The 24,518-nt window shown below is 48.6% G+C and overlaps 2 protein-coding genes across 5 annotated transcripts in view; one reads left to right on the forward strand and one right to left on the reverse strand.

Annotated features, from left to right (window-relative positions):
• Positions 1-5,942, forward strand: part of LOC146073043 (bestrophin-2a-like) — a 15,474-nt gene extending 9,532 nt beyond the window's left edge. The window contains exons 6-7 of the mRNA XM_083180220.1: positions 4,759-4,913; positions 5,099-5,942. Of these exons, the coding sequence (XP_083036346.1) occupies positions 4,759-4,913; positions 5,099-5,525 (582 nt within the window). The 3' untranslated portion in view covers positions 5,526-5,942. The remainder of the gene's footprint in view (positions 1-4,758; positions 4,914-5,098) is intronic.
• On the reverse strand, positions 4,265-20,113 carry LOC146075129 (protein Hook homolog 2-like). Of its 4 annotated transcripts, none has more exons than XM_083184042.1 (5): positions 19,233-20,113; positions 17,890-18,025; positions 14,788-14,923; positions 14,015-14,155; positions 4,265-6,355 (listed from the first exon to the last, which is right to left on the reverse strand). In XM_083184042.1, the coding sequence occupies exons 3-5, from the start codon at positions 14,889-14,891 to the stop codon at positions 6,193-6,195; spliced, it is 408 nt and encodes a 135-aa protein (XP_083040168.1). In that variant the 5' UTR covers positions 14,892-14,923; positions 17,890-18,025; positions 19,233-20,113; the 3' UTR covers positions 4,265-6,192. The 4 variants fall into 4 exon arrangements, with proteins under 4 accessions (XP_083040168.1, XP_083040169.1, XP_083040170.1 ...); XM_083184043.1 differs by having other exon boundaries at positions 4,265-6,387; XM_083184044.1 differs by having other exon boundaries at positions 4,265-10,018.
• Positions 20,114-24,518: the final 4,405 nt, after the last annotated feature.

The following is a 24,518-nucleotide window of genomic DNA, read 5'->3' on the forward strand; positions in this document are numbered from 1 at the left end:
ATTATAAAGGTCATCTAGTTTTATAGGGATTTGAACTCCCAAGTATTTAAGCGAATGTGGACAGATGGCAAACTGTGAAGTGAAGGAGGGAGAATTAAAATATGCTGAGGAGGAGTTCAGTGGCAGTAAACGGAATTTATCATAATTCACCCTAAACCCCGAGAAGGTAGAGAAACGAGATACAATCTCTTGTATGGCGGGGATCGAAGTCGTGGGATTGGCTATAAATAAAAGGATGTCGTCCGCAAAGAAGCTAAGCTTGACCTCCATATTATTCACCTTTACTCCAGTAAATTCGCTCGAAGCTCTCAGAGCTATTGCTAGTGGTTCGACTGCGAGTGCAAATAGTAGGGGCGACAAGGGACAACCCTGCCTGGTGCCTCGATATAATGATACTGTCACGGCTAAAGGGCTGGATGGAGTCGTGTGGTGCACAGAAGCCGGAGACGGACCAGGAGGAGTAGGATTGAAACGTGCAGGTTTAATAACAGATTTCATAAATGATAAACTTCACTCAAATACTTCTTTAAGTGACAGTTGGGATAAATTAAATAGAGTCCAGCACAATATTAATAACGAGCAGGTAAATCTGGAAACGTGTATTTGATGAGCCAGAGTACATAGAGGAAGATCCGGAAAGAGGTTGATTTGATGACAGAAGAAATGGATCCGGATGACTGAAAGATGATGGAATGAATGAGTTGTATGAAGGAGGACAGCGGAATGCTGTGCAGGGTAATTCTGGGACACAAGCAGGAACAAGCACTAGGTAGGACTTGCAGCATTGGTGTCAGGAGAAAACTTCCTTGTAGCAAGATGCAGGGAGCAAGGCACCAGAGTCAGGAGAGAAAGAGCCAGGATCCGGGAATCAGCTAGGAGTTGTGAATGACTCCAACGACTCATTGCACTGACACTGAACAGCCTAGGCAGATCCCTTATATCCCCAGGGGACGGCTGCCATTGGCTGTCAGCGCAGGATGAGGAGGGAACCTCCACTCTGGGCCAATCTGTCTCCTGCCCTCAACCAAGATGGCGACGCCGGCCTCCCGGCACCACTATCTGCAAAGACACCGCTACCCGACGCTCCCCTGCTGCCATCCCTACCCAGAGCTGCCGCTACCCGCACACCGCAGACCGGAGCCTGCACACGCTAGCCGGCGGCGGGCGCGGACGGGTGAGTACTGTACCCGCCGCGCTCCGTCGCGGCTACGTGTGACAGATACCGGGTCCGATAAATAGTTGTTCGTTAAGATATGGGATCTCGAGCCTGAGTACAATAACTTAATAGTGCGGATGAAGTCCCCCGGGAGCCCAAACCTCTCCATGGTATCATACAAATGTTCCCATGTGACTAAGGGCCTTATTCGAGTTCACTCTTTCTGACAAAATCCTTCTTAGATGGACAAAACCATGTGCACTGCAGGGGGGCAGATGTAACATGTGCAGATAGAAATAGATTTGGTGATTTTTTGGTGATTCTTTGCAGGGTAAATACTGGCTGCTTTATTTTAACACTGCAATATAGATCTCACTTTGAAGTAAAACCCCACCCAAATCTAATTAGATCTGCACAAGTTACATCTGCCCCCCTGCAGTGCACATGGTTTTGTCCATCTAAGAAGGATTTTGTCTGAAAGAGTGAACTCGAATAAGGCCCTAAATCGAAAGCTTTCTCAGCATCTAATGAAAGCAAAGCATAATGGTCGGGCTCCCCAGCGGACTCCACCCACTGCATGACTGTGAGGGCCTTACGGACGTTAAGGACCGAGTGACGGCCCCAAACAAATCCTGTTTGATCAAGGTGTACCAGCGAGGGAAGCTTAAGCTTGAGTCTGTCCGCTAATATTTTTGTAAAAATTTTGTAGTCTGAGTTTAGGAGGGATATGGGTCGGTAGGATCCCGGGAGTAAAGGGTCTCTACCAGGTTTATGTATAATTTTAAGGAGGGCCGAATTAAAGTATAATGGAGGAGGTGTTCCTTGTAGTATGGAATTATAAAAGATGGATAGGGGTTTTACAATTTTAGGTGCCAGTAATTTATAATATTCATTAGATAATCCATCCGGGCCTGGGGATTTACCCATTTTAAGTGCCTTAATCGTAGCTAATACCTCTTCCTCCGTTATAGGTGTCAGTAGAGAATTTGAGGAGTCTGGATCTAGGATTGGATGTGTAAGAGACTCCCAGAAAGTCTCCCCTCGCTGATCCCCTACTGAAAGTGGAGCATACAATGTCTCATAGAACTTATGAAGTGTGTCAGTGATCTGCTGTCCAGAGTGTACAACTGTACCATCTACTGTCTTAAATGCCTGGATGACACTAGGGGGATGCTGGCCTTTCAATAAATTAGATAACAACCTGCCTGATCTATTACCAAATCTATGGAATCTGGCCTGTGACAGGAATGTGATTTTAGACTCCAGTTGGGTTAGTAGGGCATCAAATAGATTCCTTTTTTCATTATATTTAGCTTTGTTGGCCAATGTTGGGTGATTCTGGAATGTTTGATACGCTTCGGTTAATCCCTCCTGGGCATCTAAATATAGTTTTTGGGCATCTTTTTTATGTTTAGATGTGTAGGAGATAATGTTTCCTCTTAATACAGATTACGGAGGCCTGCCAAAACAATGAGGGGGATTCTTCCTCCGTCTGTATATTATTATGCTTGTATTCCATCCAGGATGCCTCTAACACATCCCACCTGTTAATTGCAATTCCCAGTCATATTTCTCAGGTTCTCTCTGACTTAGAAAACTGGGACTCTCCTCTTTCTGTCGACACTAGCGGCTTGTCTCTATCATGCCCAGAACCAGAGATATCAGCCTTCCAGCAGCCGGTCCCTGCTCCAGCTCCAAACGTCTGGTGTACAGTTTATAATTTTGTCAATGGATTGTTCTGGCTCCTGATCTCTGATCCCCAAGTTCCCAGCACCTCCTGAAAGTTGGGACTCTAGGTTTTTATACTATTGAAGGCTAAGAAATATATTTCTAGATAATGGCGATATCTGCAGTCAAACAAGCTGCCCTTCCACCGGAAAATGACGAATATTAAGCCCACTCAATTATCCAACCCTCCCCTGAGTATAAAACACCCCTTACCTCCCTAGAGGGTAAGGGCCCCAGTGCTTTGCCCAGGGGCCCACACTGCTTGGACTGCCCTGTCCAAGCTCTATAGTCATTAATAGCCATGCGAAATGTGCCCCTATCCTGCTGGTATTCTAATAGGACACATGTTCTCAAAGTCAGTCCTCAGGCCCCCCACACAGCGCATGTCTTGCAGGTCTCCTCACAGAATAAAGTGATGTACCGTATATACTCGAGTATAAGTCGACCCGAATATAAGCCGAGGCACCTAATTTTGCCACAAAAAACTGGGAAAACTTATTGACCCGAGTATAAGCCTAGGGTGGGAAATGCAGCAGCTACTGGTACATTTCCCTGTATAATAATACCAGGAAACAACAGTCGTCTCCCCCTCCATAATAGCAGAACACCACAGGCTGCTCCCCCTGCCTAATAGCAGGACACCACAGGCTGCTCCCCCTGTCTAATAGCAGGACACCACAGATAGCTCCCCCTGCATAATAGCAGGACACCACAGGTGGCTCCCCCTGCATAATAGCAGGACACCACAGGCTGCTCCCCCTGTCTAATAGCAGGACACCACAGATAGCTCCCCCTGCATAATAGCAGGACACCACAGGTGGCTCCCCCTGCATAATAGCAGGACACCACAGTCTGCTCCTCCTGCCCAATAGCAGGACACCACAGGCTGCTCCCCTGCTCACCCCTGGGACACCACAGGCTGCTCCCCTGCTCACCCCTGGGACACCACAGGCTGATCCCCCTGCTCACCCCTGGGACACCACAGGGTGATCCCCCTGCTCATCCCTGTGACACCACAAGCTGATCCCCCTGCAAGGGACAAAACACATGGAGGGGAGAGGAAGCAGCCATCGCTTACCTCCTCAAGCGTCCGACTCCAGGGGGCTTGGGGTGCGCCGCTGAATGGCTCCACGGGAGGGGTACGCAGCCGCTGCTGCCACTGCCCTGCCGTCCACTTCGCTGCCCGGCTCCACTTTGAATAAAGGCGCGGCTACGGCAACATGGCCGCCGGCCTCCTTCACTGAGGACATGTATAGTGCAGGAGGCCGGCGGCCATGTTGCCGTAGCCGCGCCTCTCCTCAAAGTGGAGCCGTGCAGCGAATTGGATGGCCGGACTTAGGACAGAAGCTACTGACTCGAGTATAAGCCGAGTTGGGGACTTTTTCAGCTAAAAGAAACGCTGAAAAACTCGGCTTATACTCGAGTATATACGGTAATTAGCTCCACCTGTGGATCTTTAAAAATGTGTCAGTCGGTTATGAATGCATCTGTCGGATGACCTGGAAAATGTGAATTGTGTTGGGTCCTGAGGACCGAGTTTGAGAACCACTGTAATAGGACCATGACTGATGGGGTAAGTGCAGGAGAGGCTACATCCCAGCACTAACTGATACCTGTATCCATGCTCCGGTACTGTGGAGAAAGCTCTGGGGATACCTATGGTAACTGCTATAGTGCTATTCAAGGCAAGGTCTGGTCATCACCGCTTTCCATTTCCTCCACCATAGGTCTCCAGCTATGGCAGCAACTCTGCACGTTCTTTTGTTTCTCGTGTTGGCATTATATTGTACTGTATTATGGCCCATTGTGTCCCTTACCACACATGGCAGTCACACGCATGAGCACCTGTAACTCTGGCTTCCCGTTTCCTCTAGGTGTCCATGATGGCTGTTGATGAGATGTATGGGGATGTCCCTCTCTTAGTGAAGGATCGATACTGGAATGATTCGGATCCCCGTCCTCCCTACACCGACGCCACGTTATTTCAGAAACATCAAACCTCCTTCCAGGGATCAACATTTGACATGGCGTGAGTACCACCACTATTTAAAGCTTTAAAAAGAGACCAGTGCCCATAGCAACCATTCAGAATCAGTTGCTATGGGCATTTCCGCTTCATTACCTACTTATTACTCAATCTGAACGTAGAGATGACGTGGACATGTTCTTATTTTACCTCATAACCTACCTGGACTCCTTTTTTTTTGGTGGCAGGCTCGCTAAGGAAGACATGCAGTTCCAGCCCCTCTCGGACATCGAGGAGATGAACGAAGAATCGGTCACCCGTCCGTTTCCTCTGCTGAGCCGCCTGCTTCCAGGCGTTGGGGCCTCTCCACTCTCCTCATCCTCCTCTCTCTCAGACCCATCTGCCGCCCCTGGGAGCGGTGAGATGCTATTGAGACGATCTGCCAGTTCAGCCTCTGAGACTTCTGGCAGCCTGGACCGGGAGATTCCTGAGGACCCAGCGTGCAAAGAGACTCTACCGCATCCGGAGACCAGACCACCAGACATCCCGGTCCACACGATATTCAATGTCAGTCCCTTTTATACCCCAAATGAGCCCACAACTCCCATAGTGGATACTGTCCCTGTCTTGCCGGAAAATGAATCCAGTAGTCAAGTGAGGCCCCTCCAAATATAACCTAAATCAGGCATGCCCAACCTTGGCCCTCCAGCTGTTGTGAAACTACCCATCCCAGCATGCCTTGCCATAATTTTAGCATTCTGTAATCGCAAAACTGTGGCAAGGCATGATGGGTCGTGTACTTTCACAACAGCTAGTGGGCCAAGGTTGGACATGCCTGACCAAAATGGACATAGACTCCCCTTACATGGTTGCGAGGTAAAGGACCAAAATGGACATAGACTCCCCTTACATGGTTGCGAGGTAAAGGAACACACCTCTGCCCATTGCGGTACAAACCCTCTGCCTGGACTTCTAGAGTGACTAGTCTGTGGCACAAGTTGTTTCTGTCTGCACAATGTCCCCCCACCTCGACCTCACCCTGTGCCAAAGCCGCTTCTAGGCCTGCTCTACCTGTATATATTATTATGTATTTTGCACATAAAATAACAAGCTAGTCTGCTTTCAGGCTAGGGATGTTTTTAACATTACATTTTATTATTAAAGCTATTTTTCTACTGTTGTGTAAATCCGTGTTTTGCACTGTTCAACCCCAAAGGGCAAAATCACATTCCCTTCACGTGACTGGCGGGAATCTGGCATTTGGGAGTGGTGACCGGCCTTTACTGAGAGTGTCAGGAAAACCCGCAGGCATTCCTAGGCTTGTCAGGAAGGGTCTGTGTTGTCACCTCTGGCCTCGATCAGCCTGTCTCTGTGGCAGACTAGTGGAAGGGACAGGGTTACGCATGCGTGCACAGACCGGGGAAATCATGTCATGATGAGCAAGTTGTGGACTGGTTTTCAGTTCAGCGATCCATTCGTAGACCTGCACAGGGCGGGATGTCACTCTGTTGGGGAGAGGATATCCGATCACAGGGTTCTGCAAATTTGCACAGCATTGATCAAGTCTGAATCAGGCCCAGTGTGTGGTACACACACACACACACACACACACACCTAAACTGCCAACCACTTAACTCTGAAATCTCATCTTTTAAACACAGCCTGTAACATGGCAGTTAGGAGCTGGTTGGCTGGTACTTGTATCTCTCACTCTCTCTCTCTGCTGTATGTGTCTGTAGTGGTACTTGCGTGAATTCTCAGAGACTATTGCAGCAAGAGACCAGACATGGACGTGGCTACAGCCAGCTCAGCTCCACATTCACGCTCCTCAAGGACTGTGCCCACGTGACAGTCAGTGGACCCCTGGATGTGTCCTGTTTGACCTTGGCCTCCCTGACCGTGTATTTCTGTGGGCTGTTCTGACCACAGTATTCATGGCACAATGTGTGCCGAAAATATTTCTCCACGAGGCAGCAGGTGCTTTAAACATGGACATAAGGGTAATCGTGACTTTGTGATGTGTGTTACCCTTACAAAATATGGTATTAGGATACAGGTTATGGAAATGTCTGCAATCTGCATGTAACCTGGAATGTAAGCTCAAGCTTGGTCCATGTCTGGCTTTTATCTTTAGCCCATTTATCCACAGGACTTGTACTGAGCATGTGCAGTAAAGGTCCCGCGATGTTGGGCGCGCTACGGGTGCAGACTGTCAGTAATTGCCGTCAGTTGGATGCAGTGATGGCCACAGCCAGGAAGACAGATTTCCTGGCCTCCAGTTTGGAGCGGCAGCGGTCAGCTTGCGTGGCCTCATTTGTCAAGCAACTGGCCAATGGTGTCACAGGAGATCCACTGCTGCATCCTGGGACACTGTATTCAGGGGGGCATCTACTTCTATCAGACCCCTGCTGCTGCTCCCAAGGATAACGGGCTGTATAAGAGACTATCAATGGGCAAACAGAAAAGGTGGAAAATTTTAAATCCTTCCTCTTCCCATCAATGAGGAACTGAGAGTCATATACCAAAGAGGGCAGGAAACGAAGCGGAGATACTGTATAAACCAGATGGCTTAGCGGTGACTAGGCTGCACTGGCAGGTCCGGCGGGGCCGAGGTCCATAGATCTGCCCCGTTACATTATCCTAAGTGATGCTTTGGACCTGGACAAGATGTGGTTGTCCCTTCCAGCTCCATATGCCTAGAATTGCCTCCAGCTACTAAATCAATCCCCGCTGTAGTAGAAATCCTAAAAGTACTGTTTTTTTTATATTATTGGCAAAAAGATCTGGGGATGAGTTATGGGAAACTTATTTTTATCTCCACAGACTGTAGAGACTGACTCATATTCATCTAGAAGTCCCTGGTGGGTTACTCTCTTCCAACTGCTCCCTCCTTCTTCTGAAATGGGCAATGCCTTCCATTTGGTACAACAGTACAGTATTACCCCAATGGTGCTGCATACAGCCGTTGTGCTGATTACAGGTGCCTAAAGTGCAAACACCCCGCCAAACCATGCTCGTATTACTGTAATATGGAGATAAAGTACAGAACACGTTTTTCCACAGGACTATTACAGTATTGGCTTCTATATTATCCAGCCAGTTAAGCTCTGAATAAACCTTTCCCACAGTAATACACTCCAGGGAGTCAGTGTAGATGTTATAACGGCACTTGCATCACCACTTTGAACAAGGGAAGTTTTCTGGAGATTCGTTGGGTTGTAGTTACTCTGAGTTATGGCTCAGCGCCTGCACCTGGTCACTACAGTTCCTGCCATCCCGCTAATTTGGAGTTTGCTAGAACATTAACGTCAGCAGATGAGGTTCCCCAATGCATTGTGTACAGTATATATACATAGGGGGAGGCTCTGGGACACCACAGTTAAGGGTTAAGTGGTTTATTTACTAAGATGGAAGTTCCATTAACCCCTTCGCTGGTAATCCCGAGAATTTTCCGGGCTATGCTTTAACGCCCAGACTGGCAAGCCTGGAAAATTCTAGGGATTCCCAGTGTTTAGGGCCAGGCATCGCTGAACTCAGCTTGTTTCAGCGCTGCCCGGCTCCCTCCCCTCTGCCGCGCCTCCTCCTCCCCTCCTGTGTGTTGGTGCTGCTGCTGGGGCTTAAACTTGAGCTTGAATGCAATATTTTATTCGTTGGTCACAGATACTCCCCCATATTGCTCCCTCCCTTCCCCACGTCCCATCACTCCACACACGGAAGGGCGCAAGTCTCCATAGGCGCACACTAACTGGGTATGCACACAGTGGCTGCACACCAGATACACCGTACATTACCTCCCACTGTGCATCATCCTCTAGATGTCCGCCCTCCCGCACACCAGATACACCGTAAATACCTCCCACTGTGCATCATCCTCTAGATGTCCGCCCTCCCGCACACCAGATACACCGTTCAATACCTCCCACTGTGCATCATCCTCTAGATGTCCGCCCTCCCGCTCACCAGATACACCGTACAGTACCTCCCACTGTGCATCATCCTCTAGATGTCCGCCCTCCCGCTCACCAGATACACCGTACAATACCTCCCACTGTCCATCGTCCTCTAGATGTCCGCCCTCCCGCACACCAGATACACTGTACAATACCTCCCACTGTGCATCATCCTATTGATGTCCGCCCTCCCGCACACCAGATACACCGTACATTACCTCCCACTGCGCATCATCCTCTAGATGTCCGCCCTCCCGCACACCAGATACACCGTACAATACCTCCCACTGTGCATCATCCTCTAGATGTCCGCCTAGATGCTCTATCCTATTACCGTAGCATGTAGGAACCTTACATTCGTTCAGATTCCACAATTGAAGAGTTTCTTTTCCCAGCAGTTATGGCAGTGTTCATTCTAGCAACCTGCACCTTTCAAAACATGTGCAGTTCCTTTTCCTGCCTGTGGTGGCGTCACCTGCTGTGGTTTTCTTCATACAGACTAGACTCCACTAGAAGCACCACAGCAGACAGCGCCCCCACAGGCAAGAAAGCGGAACTGCACACGTTTCAAAAAGGTGCTAGAATGAACACTATATTGGGATAGCAGCTGTTTATTGTATGTACACAGTGTCGTGAGACATGCGCACCACAATAACAAGCGATGTAAGGATGTGGCTTATACTCTCACTAGGCACTGGGACTGATCCAGCCATGTAAAGCGTTCAATAGCTGCATACAGAGGAGTCCGGCATAATCTAGGCCATGCCCATTGAAGCATGTAACTGTTGGAGGCCGCATGGGTCTTTGATGCCGTGCATAAGCAACCATTCTTTCCCTTTGGGATGTGGGTACGAGCGCAACACATTAACCCGTTCATGGGAACTACTATCGCGGGTATATTGAATAGTCGCAGCTGGGGAAAAGATGAAGCAGGGCATATCTGTACATTTATCCCATTCCCCCAGAACAAACTTCATCAACATCAACCAACAAGAGCCTTTTATTCCTACTCTGCCAGTTGGGAAGCTTCTACCTTCTACTATATAACTCTCAGTCTGTGTTTCAAAATGACAGTTGGGATTTGACTGGCTGGTGCTTTATCTCCTTTTATCTGATCTCCACTTTATCTCTTCTCCAGGCTTAATACATCTGCCACATTATCGGTTGTCCCCATTAAGCCAAGTTAGGGCTTCCGGATTACTGAAGCAGCACTAAGCACTAGATAGATATAAGCTACATTGAGCAAATAACTCCTTGTAGGACTGGTGGAAAACATTGGCAATATTAAAGAACACATTTAGGTTTTCTAATAGTTAATATCATAACTGGTGAAAATAAGTTTTAGAATTTGTAAAGAAAAAAAAAACACCTCATATCAGCTGGCATAATGTAGGTGACCTTTAGAACTATGCTCCATTGTGACATCACAGTTACCGATGACATCACACAACTGCTGAAGACACAGAGTCTCAGATGTGATATACAGTTCTTACTGGAGGTCACAGTTGCGATTTGTGCAAATTTGTTTTTGCGATAGTGCAAATTTGTTTGTTCTCTAAGAGCCCTAGTCTTGTCTTTGGACATAACATGGGTCCTATCAAGAGAAAGAAAGCATGGATAAAGAAAGGAAAGAAAATGCAGAGGAGAAGGAAAGTGAGCAGGAAAATAAAGCAGGGAGTGAGACACATGATAAATGTGCCAATGGTAGCAGGTGTACAAAGAGGCTGGAAGAGATTGGTAGCCTTTATGACAAAGAAAAGAGATCAGTTCCTTAAATCATGTCGCAGATGTCCCAGATTTTGGCAAGTGAAAAAAAGGAGAAACATGTCCATTGCTGAAGATCCAGGGGAAGGATTAAGCCGTTGGGCAGGCCAGACAAACTTGGCAGAGAAAAAGAGTTGCGATAAGAAGTTAGGCAAAGTAGCTTGGCATAGACACTGGAATAGATTTGCTGGTTTTATTAAAGAGAAAAAGAGTCAATTTATAACAGCAATTGGCAGAGGACAACCAGACACCCTACCAGGTCAGCAAACTGCAGAAGGTCAGCAAACTGCAGAAGGTCAGCAAACTGCAGAAGAGAGCGTTACTGTCCCCTTAACAGTGGAAACATTTACTTTCCACTCGCTTCTTGGAAAGGGAGGTTACGGCAAAGTGATGCTTGCCAAAGACTCTGTTCATAAGAAAAGAGTAGCAGTTAAGATCCTAAAGAAAAGAGCACTCATTCAAAGTGCAAAGATGAGAGCATCACATGAACGTGAGTACGTTATGACCGAGTGTCAGGTACTTCAGGTGGCACATGAGAGTCCTTTCCTGATCCGTGGATACGCAGCCTTCCAAACAAACAGCTATCTTTATTATGTAATGGAACTTGCTGGCGGAGGGGACCTCTTTGATTTTGGGGTCAGGAACATGCTGAACCCATTGGCGATAAAATTTATTGCCGCAGAACTGGTCTGTGGATTGCAGTTCCTGCACTCCAGAGGAATAATCCACAGAGACCTAAAACCTGAGAATGTTTTGCTGACAAAGTGTGGACATGTAAAGATCACAGACTTTGGTCTGGCCATGTTAAATGTATATGGAGAAACCAAGGACAGTATGATTGTTGGGACACGTGGCTATAAGGCTCCAGAAGTTTTATTAGGTGCATCATATAGTGCAGGCGTGGACTGGTTTGCATTCGGTGTGATATTATATAAGCTCACCCTAGGAACCCACCCTTTTCCTGGAAAGGTTAAGGAAAAGATCATGAGAAGTACCCTTAAGAAACCATCGTACGCATATATTACTGATCCCGCAACAAAGGACATTATATCCCAACTCCTGCGCAAGGACCAGACCCTCCGGCTCGGGGTAAACGGCAACGTGCGAGAACACCCCTACTTCTCTTCAGTTGCATGGCAAAACGTAGAGACTGGAAAAACAGCGTCTCCACTCAAACCGCACATGTGCAAGGCACACGTGCATGGTACAGCTCAACAATGTCCCCTGTCTTACAGCGAAGCCTACAAAGAGTCGATTACTGACATGGACCAAAGCCTCTTTGACGACATTCAATTTGTGTGCCCTAAATGGGGTAAAAGCTATCACAACGTGCCAATGGAGCTAGATACCATATCATCAGTTAATGGCGACCTGCATGACAAAGAATAGACACCTGTTGCACCTGCTGCCTGCTCCGTCCTCGACTACTTCTCCGGAGATGTACCGTGTTCCACCTGTCCGGTACAGTTCTGCTAACCGACTCTAAGCAGTCACGACTTTCCATGTCTGTAGTTTGGTCTGAACTACAATGTCATCTGGGGATTAGGGCTACTGGCGACACCCCACAAAAAAAACGACACTAGGCAGCCACCTCATGGGTGTGTTGGAAGAGCTGTTAATTATTTTTGAAAGGTTATAATTATAGTTACACCCATTTCATGGATAAGAATTAAGCTGGGTACACCTTAGATCCTGCCTCAGCGGAGCTTACAATCCACAAGCCACATGTAATTTTTTCTTGGGGGGGGGGGGGGGGGGGGGGGCAATTTAACCACTTCACCGCTCTAGACCAGCATCGTCTGGAAAGTAACTATACAACTGGAAAAATCCCCCACATTCCCCATGCAGGCCGTTATATTCAATCTTCTAAACATACCAGATAAGGAATATATGGCTGCCATAATACATACTTCCAAAACATTTAGCAAGATCTGGTCTCCATGCCGACTTCTCCACCCCCCCCCCCCCCCCTCCCACACCCCCCACACTTTGTTTTTTCTCTCTTTCCTTATGTCTTCTCCTTCTCGACCTTCTCTTGGTTCTATTGCCTTTGACGGTTATCTTTTAGTCTGATAAACTGGATCTGACTTATTGTGATATTACTGCTACTGTATTTTGTTGTGTTGTGTCGAATTTTATGGCGATTCATTTAATAAATTGTATAATAAAATAAACACACACCTAAATAACTATAAACGTAACAGACATGGAAGGTGGCCCCTCTTAGCTTTAGGCCCCATAGCAGCTGCACCCCCTGCCCCTATAGTAGCTACGCCCTTGTATAGAACACATGGAATTGACAGGGAAGGTGGCCCCTCTTAGCTTTGGGCCCCATAGCAGCTGCACCCCCCTGCCCCTATGGTAGCTACACCCTTGTATAGAACACATGGAACTGACAGGGAAGGTGGTCTCTTTCAGTTCTGTGACCCTTCTAGTACATACAGTACCTGTTTGGCTCTCAGTCTACCTGCCACCACTATTCCCCACTCATATTACTACTATGTGCTGCTGGGTACCCTGCTCCTTCTGATGTAACTCTGTGCACCGGATCAGAGTCAGGCCGGCTGCACATAACACTTTCTAAAACTTATGTGCAGCCTCTGGGCGGGAGACACTGCAAGTGCAGTGACAAGCAGGCAGCGAACACAGCGGTAGCGGGCAGGGTACGCCTGGGCAGGACAATCAGGGAGCTGCAAGGAAAGTAAAAACCAATACAAATGAATGGGCAGCCAGTGATTGGCTGATTGCTCTCAGCCAATTGCTGATTCATTTGATTCAGCCCATTAATTAGTATTGGGGTGTTTTTTCCCCCTTGCAGCTCCCTGATCCCCCTGCCCAGCTCACCGTTCTTCACCCACCCCCCACTGGCTCACCGGCATCCCCCTCCCACTGCATCTGTGTCCGCTGCTCCACCTGCCTGGCTCACCAGCATCCCCTGTCCGCTGCCTCTTTGTCCTCCTCTCCCCCTGCAGCTCCCCGGGAGTTGCATATGATAAATCGCATTCAAAACATGGCACATCAAGTGCCTAATCGTGTGTGACCCCTCCAGGGGAAAAGTGCAGGAGAAATCAGGTCCGACTTGGAATAGTCAAACTAATGTATGGGGGACTTTAGCCTGTGGCTTCTTGCTGCATCCTCATATCACTACTCTGTTGTGGACTCTGCTCCTTCTACCATACAACTTTCAGCCTCTGGATTCTTGATGCATCCATTCCACTCCTGCTGTTTAATTTTACAAATACAAGACTTCAACAAGTACAGCTGGCTCAACTCCTGAAATACTCTGTGTTGCTGTGCATAGTCTGATACTGCAACTGGCCTAGAGTCAATCTGGTCTCACTAAATTACAAATTGTGACCACACCTCAGGCAAGGGATAAATAAGTCATAAAGCAGGTGATCTCTCTGCAATTCCAGGCCCGAGAGCCCCATTCCCTGGACCACTGCTCACCTGAGTACGTCCATCTCATCCCTGAGGGACTGCGCCTCATGAGCCAGCCCGGTTGGATCTTGGTTACGCATGTGCAGATCCTGAACCTCCCGATCCAGTTCCTGACATCGCTGTCTGTAGTCATCTCTCGCGCTCTCCAGCCTGAAGTAAGCCCAGAAACATCACAAGTTACCTTCTATGCGGCCTCTCACAGAGATCATCCAAAGCCACTGGGGGCACATGGACAGCCATTCATTCTGGACATTTAACCCCCTACAGTCATTGTTTGTTTTTGTTTAGGGAGCGCTCCCCACAGGGCAGGATTTTTGGAGGGGCTCAGTAAAAGAAAAAAAAAAGCCACCGATGAGTGTCCCGAGGCTGGGCAGCGCCTTCCGGAACTTACCCCAGCAACCTGGCTGTGTATGGCGTGACGTTAGCAAGGTCAAGCCGCAAACAGCCAGGAAGGAAGGAGCCGGGGACGGGCAGCCGCTGCAGAGGAGATCATCGCTCAGCTCAGCGGTGCTGCCCAGAGCCAAGGAGGGTGAAAAGACAGTGGCAATCCTGGAAGTGCTAGCACTGAAGCATAGCCTGGAAAGCTTCCTGGATTACCACTGAAGGGGTTAATAAAAATATGTTGCAACTGCTATAATCCCTATAATTTACACGTTCCCATATAGGCAGCAAAAACCGCCATCAAGCAAGCCCCACATGTACCGGATCGCAAAGCTCCTACAGCCATGCGTAAAGCAAGCGCTGGTCCTCTTGACCGTTAGGCCCCACCCTTCTCCCATTACCGGTAGTTTTCCTCCTGCAGTTGCTCGATCTGACTCTGCAGCAGAAGCAGCTTCTTGTCTGTTGACTGTTCCTGCTGCTCCTTCAGGTTTCTGTTTTCGCTCATTAGACTCCTCTTCTTCCCATGAGCACCGACACCTGATGAAGCAAATGGGGGGGGGGGAATCGGGCAACACAGGAGGGAGAGGAGCAAGGCCCACAGTGTAAGAAGGGTTAATAAAGAGCACATAAATAAGGGGTTAAGAGGAAAGTGGTAGTAACAAATATGGGGTTCCCTACCAAATCCTCAAACAATGGATCAGCCCAAAGACTATGAACATAGTAACCGTTATCTCTGCGGGACATTGTGGCAAGATACAATTCTCAGCAGTGCTGGCTGGTCATGTGACAGGGCGAAGGATCCAAGATGCAGCGGGGTCCGCAGGCAGTCCATGCATAGAGGGGGGGGGGGTATAGAACAGGGAATGTACATGCAGCAATCTGCAGACTCTTCACTCCCCTTCCCCAATGTGTTCCACAGGTTTAGACAGTAAGGGTTCTGGATCTGGTAGCACAGATGAGTAACAGGTTGTATTTGGGGGATGCAGTTAATATCCCGGCGGTCGGGATCCCGGCGTTCAGAATCCCGACGCCAGAATCCCGACCGCCGAAATGCCGACATATTCTCCCTCCTGGGGTGTCCACGACACCCCTGGAGGGAGAATAAATTAGTGTGCCGAGCGTAGCGAGGCACCGGGCCCGCTGTGTGGCGAGCGCAGCGAGCCCGCAAGAGGGGGCGATCCACGTCCCCCCCTTGCCAGCATTTCGGCTGTCGGGATTCTGAACGCCGGGATCCCGACCACCGGGATTCAATACTGAATCCGTATTTGGAACTCTGGTGGTAGAGCAATAATGAGTAAAATTGGCTCTGGACTGATAGTATAAAGGAATGACAGCCACGCGTAACATATTCTAGTAGTAATAATGAGCAAAATGAAAATATGAACTGGTAGGGATAATAAGAGAGTCTCTAACCTGGTGGTATAGATGAGGAACAAGCACTATCTGGGTACTCTGGTAGTAATAATAAGTAAGGATCTGTGGACTAGTGGTACCCTGTCTGTAATAATTAGTGAGTCTCTAATCTGGTAGTATAGATGAGGAATATGTATCATGTAATCCTCTGGAAGTGATTAGTAGGAGGCTCTGTAGACTGTAAGTATAGATAAGCACCGGGTATTAATTAGTACTATGGTAGTAATTATGGGTAAAGGTGCGTACACAGGGGGGCGATTTTGTCTAATATAGCGGGAAATATGGTCGCTGAGCGACCATATTGCCCGCGATAGGAGTGTGCACCGGGGATATATCGCCGGGTGCGTGCTCCCGTTTTCTCCCCCGTAGTGATCGCTATCGCAGGAACATGCTCCTGCGACCAGCTGATTCCCTCTGCGGCTCCCCCGGCAGTTTCATTTTCATCAGCGACCATCTCTGGTCACTGATGCAAATGGGACACTGAGCGATATATCGCTCATTGCGAGCGATATATCGCTCAGCGAAATATCCCCCGTGTGTACGGGGCTTAAGAGTATGTAGAATTGGGTACTTGTGAGTTATCTGGACGCCCGATTTTTTGATTGTATGCCTTAAGTTAAGGCATACAATCAGATACGATGCGATGCGATATCGCATCGCATCGCATCGCATGCGACCATCGGATGCGATGACCCGATTTTTCCATAGGAATCAATGTTAAAATGATTCCTATGGAAAAAGGGGTCCTTTTCATACCCCTACTATCCAAGTGGGCATGGAGTTGGATATAAACCTGTGGCGAGCGTAGCGAGCCACCGAGCCCGAAGCGTGGCGAGCGAAGCGAGCCCCGCGAGGGGACGGTATTCCGTGTCCCCTCGCGGGGCTCGCTACGCTCGCCACGCTTCGGGCTCGGTGGCTCGCTACGCTCGCCACAGGTTTATATCCAACTCCATGCCCACTTGGATAGTAGGGGTATGAAAAGGACCCCTTTTTCCCATTGAATTCCATGTTAAAATGGACTCAGTCCATTTTAACATTGATTCCTATGGAAAAATCGGGTCATCGCATCGCATCGCATCGCATCCCATGGTCGCATGCGATGCGATGCGATGTGCCCGATCCGACCCGATTTTGAAATCGGGCGTCCGGATAACTCACAAGTACCTAGAATTGTAATCAGGTAGCAGTAATAATAAATAACAGGCATGTGGACTAGTAGCATATATGTATAACAGGAACTAATTGGTACTCTGCCAGTAATAATGAGTAAGATGGTCTGTGGATAATGAGCACATAGAAGTAACAGGTAGCACAGAGGAGTACTGGCAGGGGCGGATTGGCCCCAGGGGCAGATTGGGATTTTAAACCAGCCTGGGAAATTTCTCAAAGCAGCCCTAATGGGGGTGGGATCTCATGAGGGGACATGGTCAGCCAAGGGGAAGGGGCTACTCCTGCCTCATATCACTTCTCCCCTCCCTGCTGACCACGACCCCTCATGAGATTTCTCCACCACAGTTATGAATAGGGTTAAGCTATGGGTGCGGGTGGGTGGGTGTGTGTGTGTGTGTGTGTAGGGTTAGGCTGCAGCTGTGTGTATATGGACAGGGTTAGGCCACAGGTGTGTGTGTATGAATAGGGTTAAGTTATGGGTATATATATATGTGGGTTAGGGTTAGGCTGTGGCTGTGTATATGTGTGTGTGTGTGTGTGTATGACCAGGGTTAGGCTACAGGTGTGTGTATTGATAGGGATAGGCTGCAGCTGGGTGTGTATGAATAGGATTAAGCTATGTGTGTGTGTATGAATAGGGTTAAGCTGTGTGTGTGTATATGTGTAAGGTGAGGCAGTAGCTGTGTTTATATGTGTGTATGGACAGGGTTAGGCTACGGCTGTGTGTATGGATAGGGTACAGGTGTGTGTGTGTGTATGGAGAGGGTTAGGCTATGCGTGTGTATATGGATAGGCTGCGGCTGGGTGTCTATATAGATAGGGTTAGGCTGTGAGGGGGGTGTAGTGGCTACTAGCCTGGACCTCCATTGAAAGGATGAAATAAACCTGCCTTTGGGGGAGACACACTGGACATCATTCACCTCATGTCATGGCACTTGGGCTCTGGATACCTCCAGCGGGGAACTCCGGTTCCCTGGATCCTTTTCATGCAGCCTTCACACCCTCCTGAGCTTCCTAATCCGCATTAGCTCCAGAAGATGCTAGCACCCGCGATTACTGTGAACAAGAACAACTACCAATGTTGTTTCCAATTTACACAGCGTAGCCACACACACACCTCTGCATGGCCTACAAGAGACATGGGGATCTGAGGCAGAGCCGTGAGCTGTCGCTCAAGTGCTCTGCTCTGTAAAGGCATATGAGAGGAGCTGCAGGTAGCAGCGCATGCACCGCAGTCCACCTGCAGCCATCTTGAATCCTCTCACACACAAAGCACCAACCCCTGCCCCACTGACAACTCTCCCACACACACAAAAAGCACCAAACCCCCACTGACACCTCTCACACACACAGCACCACCCCCCACACTGACACCTCTCACACACAGCACCCCCCACACTGACACCTCTCACACACAGCACCCCCCACACTGACACCTCTCACACACAGCACCCCCCCCCACACACACACACTGACACCTCTCACACACAGCACCCCCCACACTGACACCTCTCACACACAGCACCCCCCCACACTGACACCTCTCACACACAGCACCCCCCCACTGACACCTCTCACACACACCACCCCCCCACACACACTGACACCTCTCACACACAGCACCCCCCCCCCACACACTGACACCTCTAACACACAGCACCCCCCACTGACACCTCTCACACACACCACCACCCCCCACACTGACACCTCTCACACACAGCACCCTCCCACACTGACACCTCTCACACACAAAGCACCAACCCCTGCCCCACTGACAACTCTCCCACACACACGCAAAGCACCAAACCCCCCACTGACACCTATCACACACAGCCCCAAACCCCCCACTGACACCTATCACACACAGCACCACCACCGCCCCACTGACACCTCTCACACACAGCACCCCCCACTGACACCTCTTTCACACAGCAAAATCCCTGCACTGACACCTCACACACAGCACCCCCCCACACACTGACACCTCACACACAGACCCCCCCCACACACACTGACACCTCACACACATACCCCCACACACACACTGACACCTCACACACAGACCCCCCCCCACACACACACACTGACACCTCACACACACAGACCCCACACACACACACAAAGCACCAACCCCCGACACCTCTCACACACAGCACCAGAACCCCCTCCTCAGTGACAGCTTTCTCACACAGCACCATATCCACCCACCTGACACCTCTCTCACATACACAGAAAGCACCAACCCCCTTCCCCTACTACTCACTGGTAACATCAGTGGCAGGCTCCGGCAGCTAGGGGACCGATCAGTGGCCTTCTATCCTAGGGCGGCAGCGGCGCATAACTGTTGAGCGGCGCACACTGCTAATTCTGCTGTCCCGCGGCGGCACCTGCACGTAGGGATGGACATCGATGGTCGATGTTTCAGAAACATCGATGTTTTCTTTCGATGTTAGTGTTTTTGCCATTTAATGGTGACCTTCCGATGTTTGTCACCATCGAATCCTAATCATTCGATGGTGTACCGATGGTGGCTTATTTTTTGTAATTCTCAAAAGATATGCCTCCCCTGGCTGCTGTGTCTGTGTCAGGGAAACTTCCTAGGTTCGTTGGAGGCTGTCTGACTTTTTCTCTCTGCTTCCCTCCCTCTCTATGATTGCTGTAGCTGCTAGGCAACAGGGCCCACTGCTAGTTCTGATTGGCTCTCACTGACTCAGAGAGCCAATCAGAGCACAAACCTCACCCTGCAGCACCAGTCACTCAAACAGCAGCAAATTTCACAGACACACACTAAGCTCTGGAGGATTCAGAGAGGAGGAGTCACTGAATGTTATACCAGCTCAGGCAAGCTATAATAATAATAATAATAAGTACACAATACAACTAGCTACAGATATTTGTGAATGTCATTCACATACAACACTCATTAATAAACTGCATTAGTATTACCAGGCAGAAACCACTATATGATCATCAGTGAAGTGTTGGTCAGAGATTGTCTGTTTCTGTCAATATAATGAGGAACAATATACCCAGTCCTGGGGTACCAGTGGAATCGACCAAGCTAAAGGTGCCCATACACTGCTGCAACGCCTCGCAGCAGTGTACGGACACACGACAGCCTGCATGCACGGACGCATGCGATCCGTTGTGATAGATTGCATGCGTCCCTGCTTCCGGCCCCGCCTCACCGCCAGGAGGAACGGGTGGACGGCCTGCCGGTCCGACCACCTGGTCGGGTCCGATGCGCACGGGACCCAACGGCATGTCAGGGAGAGGCGATTTGGTCCAATTTAACGGGTCGATTGGTCGCAATTGGCCAAAATCGGACCAAATCGCCTCAGTGTTGGGGCACCTTAACTGTTTTTATATATAGTGAACTATTTTTTATATTATGTGACCTGGTCGCTAGCGATTGGTCGCTCAGCGACTGAATGCTTGTTATCAGTATTTTACTGGTGACCAGCGATTCTAGCAAGTTCCTGCGACCAGCGACCGCTGGGCTGCGGTGGGAGCGCACACACGGCGAAGGTCGCTAGGTATCACCGGCAATATGGTCACTGAGCGACCATATAGCTGATGATGGAAGCTAGAATCGCCTAGTGTGTAGCATTATTAGTGGTGCCCCCACAGATCCTGGCACCCTAGGCAGCTGCCTAATGGTAGAGTTGGCCCTGCTCTTTGCAATATTTATCTCACATAAAAATGATGTGATAACCACTGTACCGTCATCTCCATTATTTGTGTGTGTAGTTACACTTGCCTTAATAAATAGACATTTTCCTATCTGGAAAAAATAGTGAAACCTAAAGCGAGTTAGTTTACAATTTATCTAATTTTATTACATTTTGATTACTTGCTGTTAAAGTGTTAATAATGTGTACAAAATGAATATACTACTTCATCATTGGGCATTGTGTGAATATTATATACAGTATGTATATTATACACACAATGTCCAGTGATAAAGTAATATGCTGCTCAGAGCCTGGGCCCTGCCACTAAACCCAATTACCACCTTACAAATGGCAATACAGGCTTTTGCGCATGCGCTAGTCATATAACTAGTTTTCACCATCGAATACTTTTGATGCGATGGTTAGTTACCATCGCATTGAAAGTTTCAATGGTGGAAGCACTGCCATCATTTGATGGTTGGCTTCCGATGTTCATCCCTAACCTGCAGCCTAGGCCTATCAGTGCGGCGGGGGGCGGGATATGGCTGGAAGAGCACACACGCTGTTCTGAGTTCAGCAGCGTGTCTGCTCTTCCAGCCGCATCTCGCCCCTCCCCTCTCGCCAGGCTGATCGCTGTCGGACACTCGGCGCTCACCTACTCTGGTCTTGTGGTCTGTGTACTAGTGACAGACAGGCTACTGATCTGTAATTAGCCGCTGCCTCCCCCGCCACTCACAGCCTCACCATCTTGCTTTTGGGAAAAAAATCTAAATACCGCTGAGGTCCCGCGGCCATGCCAGGGGGGAGAGCGGCCTGTTTTAATATGTTATGGGCCAGCCCACCGGGAAATGGCCCGGTTGCCCGCCAGGCCGCTCTCCCCCCCTGGCTTGGCCTCAATAAAGTCTCCTGAGGGCGGTGTACAGGTCTTACTGGGGTTGAGCAGGGCAAAGTACCCAGTGTTCTGAGGTGTTGCAAGGTGCCCGGTGTTGGGGGGAGAGAGTGGGCAAAGTACCCTCTGGTGGTGGTGGAGGAGGGGGTTAAATTAGCAAGTAATAGACTCCTCTCATCTTTTTCTCTCCCCCTGGCTCACCTGCCTTCTCCTCTTGTACACGATGACCACGCATATCAAATGCTCATACAGGTGAGAGACTGCCATCTAGTGGTAACATAATGATACATTCTCCCTTTTATTTCTGTAGTGTGTAGCTGTAAGGTCCAACCATTGGGTACACCCAGGGCTGCTATACCTGGCTAAATGCTTCATTATAGCCAAATCCGGAAACCCCAATGCATTACTCACTTCTGATCTGCCTGCAGATGATTTGTGTGAGCAGGTTGGCCAACCAGATGCCACTGTCTCTGAGTGAAGCTTCTGATTGGTCCTCCCTCTCAACCGCATTGGCCAGAACTTGTTATCGCTGAGGGACTTGGTAATTGCGCTTTAGGTAGAGTGGATAGCGCTAAGACATCCTGAGAACATGACCTGTTGGTGGTACCTGAGGATTAGGGTTGAGAACCCCTGGATTAGAGCATTTTCCCTTTTAGGTTCAACAAGCTCCACATTGCTCTAATGAGAATGTACTAATACTTGGTGACTATGCAGTAACATGTGTCTGGTATTCAGTACTATAGCGCCATCTTGTAGTTTATCAACCATAGTGCGTGCAGTCTGATCTAATATTATAAAACAGGTTACAAAACTGTGTCATCCAACTGTTACAACCAACATTTACATTTTCCAGAATATACTTTACTAGAGCAAGCGATTAAAGAAATATTCAGCTGTGACTTGGTAATTACTATTTGTCCACAAGGGGGTGCTGCACCCTTGGAGTCTATAGTTGGGTCCATATTAGATGAACTGTAAACCAGAGACAGAACTACCATTGGTGTAGCAGGTGTATAGCATTGGGGCCCACTTTTGCCCAGACCAGCAATGAGTTATACCCCTGAGCCCTCCGCAGACCATTTTGAGGTGGACCCCACTGTCTGAGGGACCTGCACCTTACCTTACCCTGTTCTCCGCACCATGCAGGAGATTGTGCTTGTACTTGTCACCCACTGCTCCGCCTTCACCTTCTACCTCTTTCCTTTCGTTGTTGTGGTCTTCCTCTGTATATCAACCTCTGCTTCTCCTTGTCACCCAGTGCCCCACCCTATTCCCTGCCGTTTTCTGTCAGTCTCCTTCCCACTGCCTCTCCCTGTCACCCACTGGCTCCCTCTGCTTTCCACTGTCACCGTCTGCTTCCCCCAGCCTTAAGCTGGGTACTAGACGATACTGTGTACCCAGCGACCTTGTTGGTTACGGGACCTGGCGAGATAGTCTGTATTTTCTAATTATTATATGTATATTTCTCATTCAGTGTGCAATTGGGATACAAACTGTTTTTTTTCCTAACCAGATTTACCCCTCCCTGTTGGCACCTGAATGACATTACCTCTGATTGAGCAGCTTGCCAATAAAAGTGTTGTGTAGTTGAGAGAGGCATAGATGGGTCAGCATTAGGAGGGATTGCTGACACCTGAGTGCCATTGGAGAAGCCAGGGGTATCTCCAGGTAAGCTGGCTCTCAGATGTTGTAAGCCATTATCATGTGGCCTTACACTGGGCTATTAGGCCCAAAAATTTGTTATTGTGCATGGGATGGGTTTGGGAGTGTGATTCCCTCTTTGTTGGTATGGCTGGTCTGCTCCAGGTCAGCACACCCTAACACTTTATTAACATTTATGTTTTTCCCTATCACATTGTATGTATTATTTTAACCACACCTTCACCTCCTTACATAGCACTTATGTGCTTCTTATTTAACACCTACTAATTTTCATTTGTGTGCTGCCCTGGAGTAGTCAGCCTGTGCCGGCATATTGGGGGCCGACACCCCAGACCCATACCCAGTGTTAGGGACCCCCAGTGACAGAGATGCCTTGACGTACGGCCTGGGGGTTTAGCCCTATATCTGCAGATATATGCAACCAAGATCTCTGTATTATCTGATTATTATATGTATATTTCTCATTCAGTGTGCAATTGGGATACAAACTGTTTTTTTTCCTAACCAGATTTACCCCTCCCTGTTGGCACCTGAATGACATTACCTCTGATTGAGCAGCTTGCCAATAAAAGTGTTGTGTAGTCTGTATTGGCTAGTGCATACACACGTGCTGATACCAACTGCGATGAGCGGAGGTGGAGCAGCGCCCATGATGGATTCTGCAACATGGCTCCCGCTAGCGATATCCTCCAATACAGACTATGTACGACATCTCTCAGGACCCTCGGGAGAGCACATTTTTAGCATTGTAGGACATATATCTTAGATGGTCTGCATGAAAAAATCATTAGCGTTCCTCGTTATTGTGCTTATTGTTGATTTTATCGTCTAATGTGTACGCACCTTTAAACAGTCACCCACCTTGCTCCCCCTGTCACCCTCTGCCTCTCCCGATCGTCCACTGCTGGGTGGCATATTGTAATCTTGGGTTGGAGTGGGAGCCCAAATGCTATTTTGCACCAACCACTCACAAGTTCCACCACTGTTGTAAATGATATAATATCATTAACAATTTCCCTTGAACTCCCCAGAGCTCCAGGACAAATAATATCGTGCTTACACACTAAACGATTTTTACAGATGATATCGTTCAGTGACCACATACAGGAATGTAAATGTCATTGTCAATATAGTCCGGAATGAGCCACATGTACAGAAAACAATGGGGGTCACGAACGATCTAATATAGTGCATACACAATAATATGGTTACTGGTAATCATGCGTTTAGTGTACGGTCTGTGAACCCAGCTTATGAATGTTAATATTTCTCCTTTTCGATGTATTTCTGACCATTTACAGAGACTTAAAGAGAACCGTATTTA

This window comes from Crinia signifera, chromosome 4, assembly GCF_055691185.1.
Source record: "Crinia signifera chromosome 4, ASM5569118v1, whole genome shotgun sequence".
In the NCBI taxonomy this organism is placed as follows: Eukaryota; Metazoa; Chordata; class Amphibia; order Anura; family Myobatrachidae; genus Crinia; species Crinia signifera.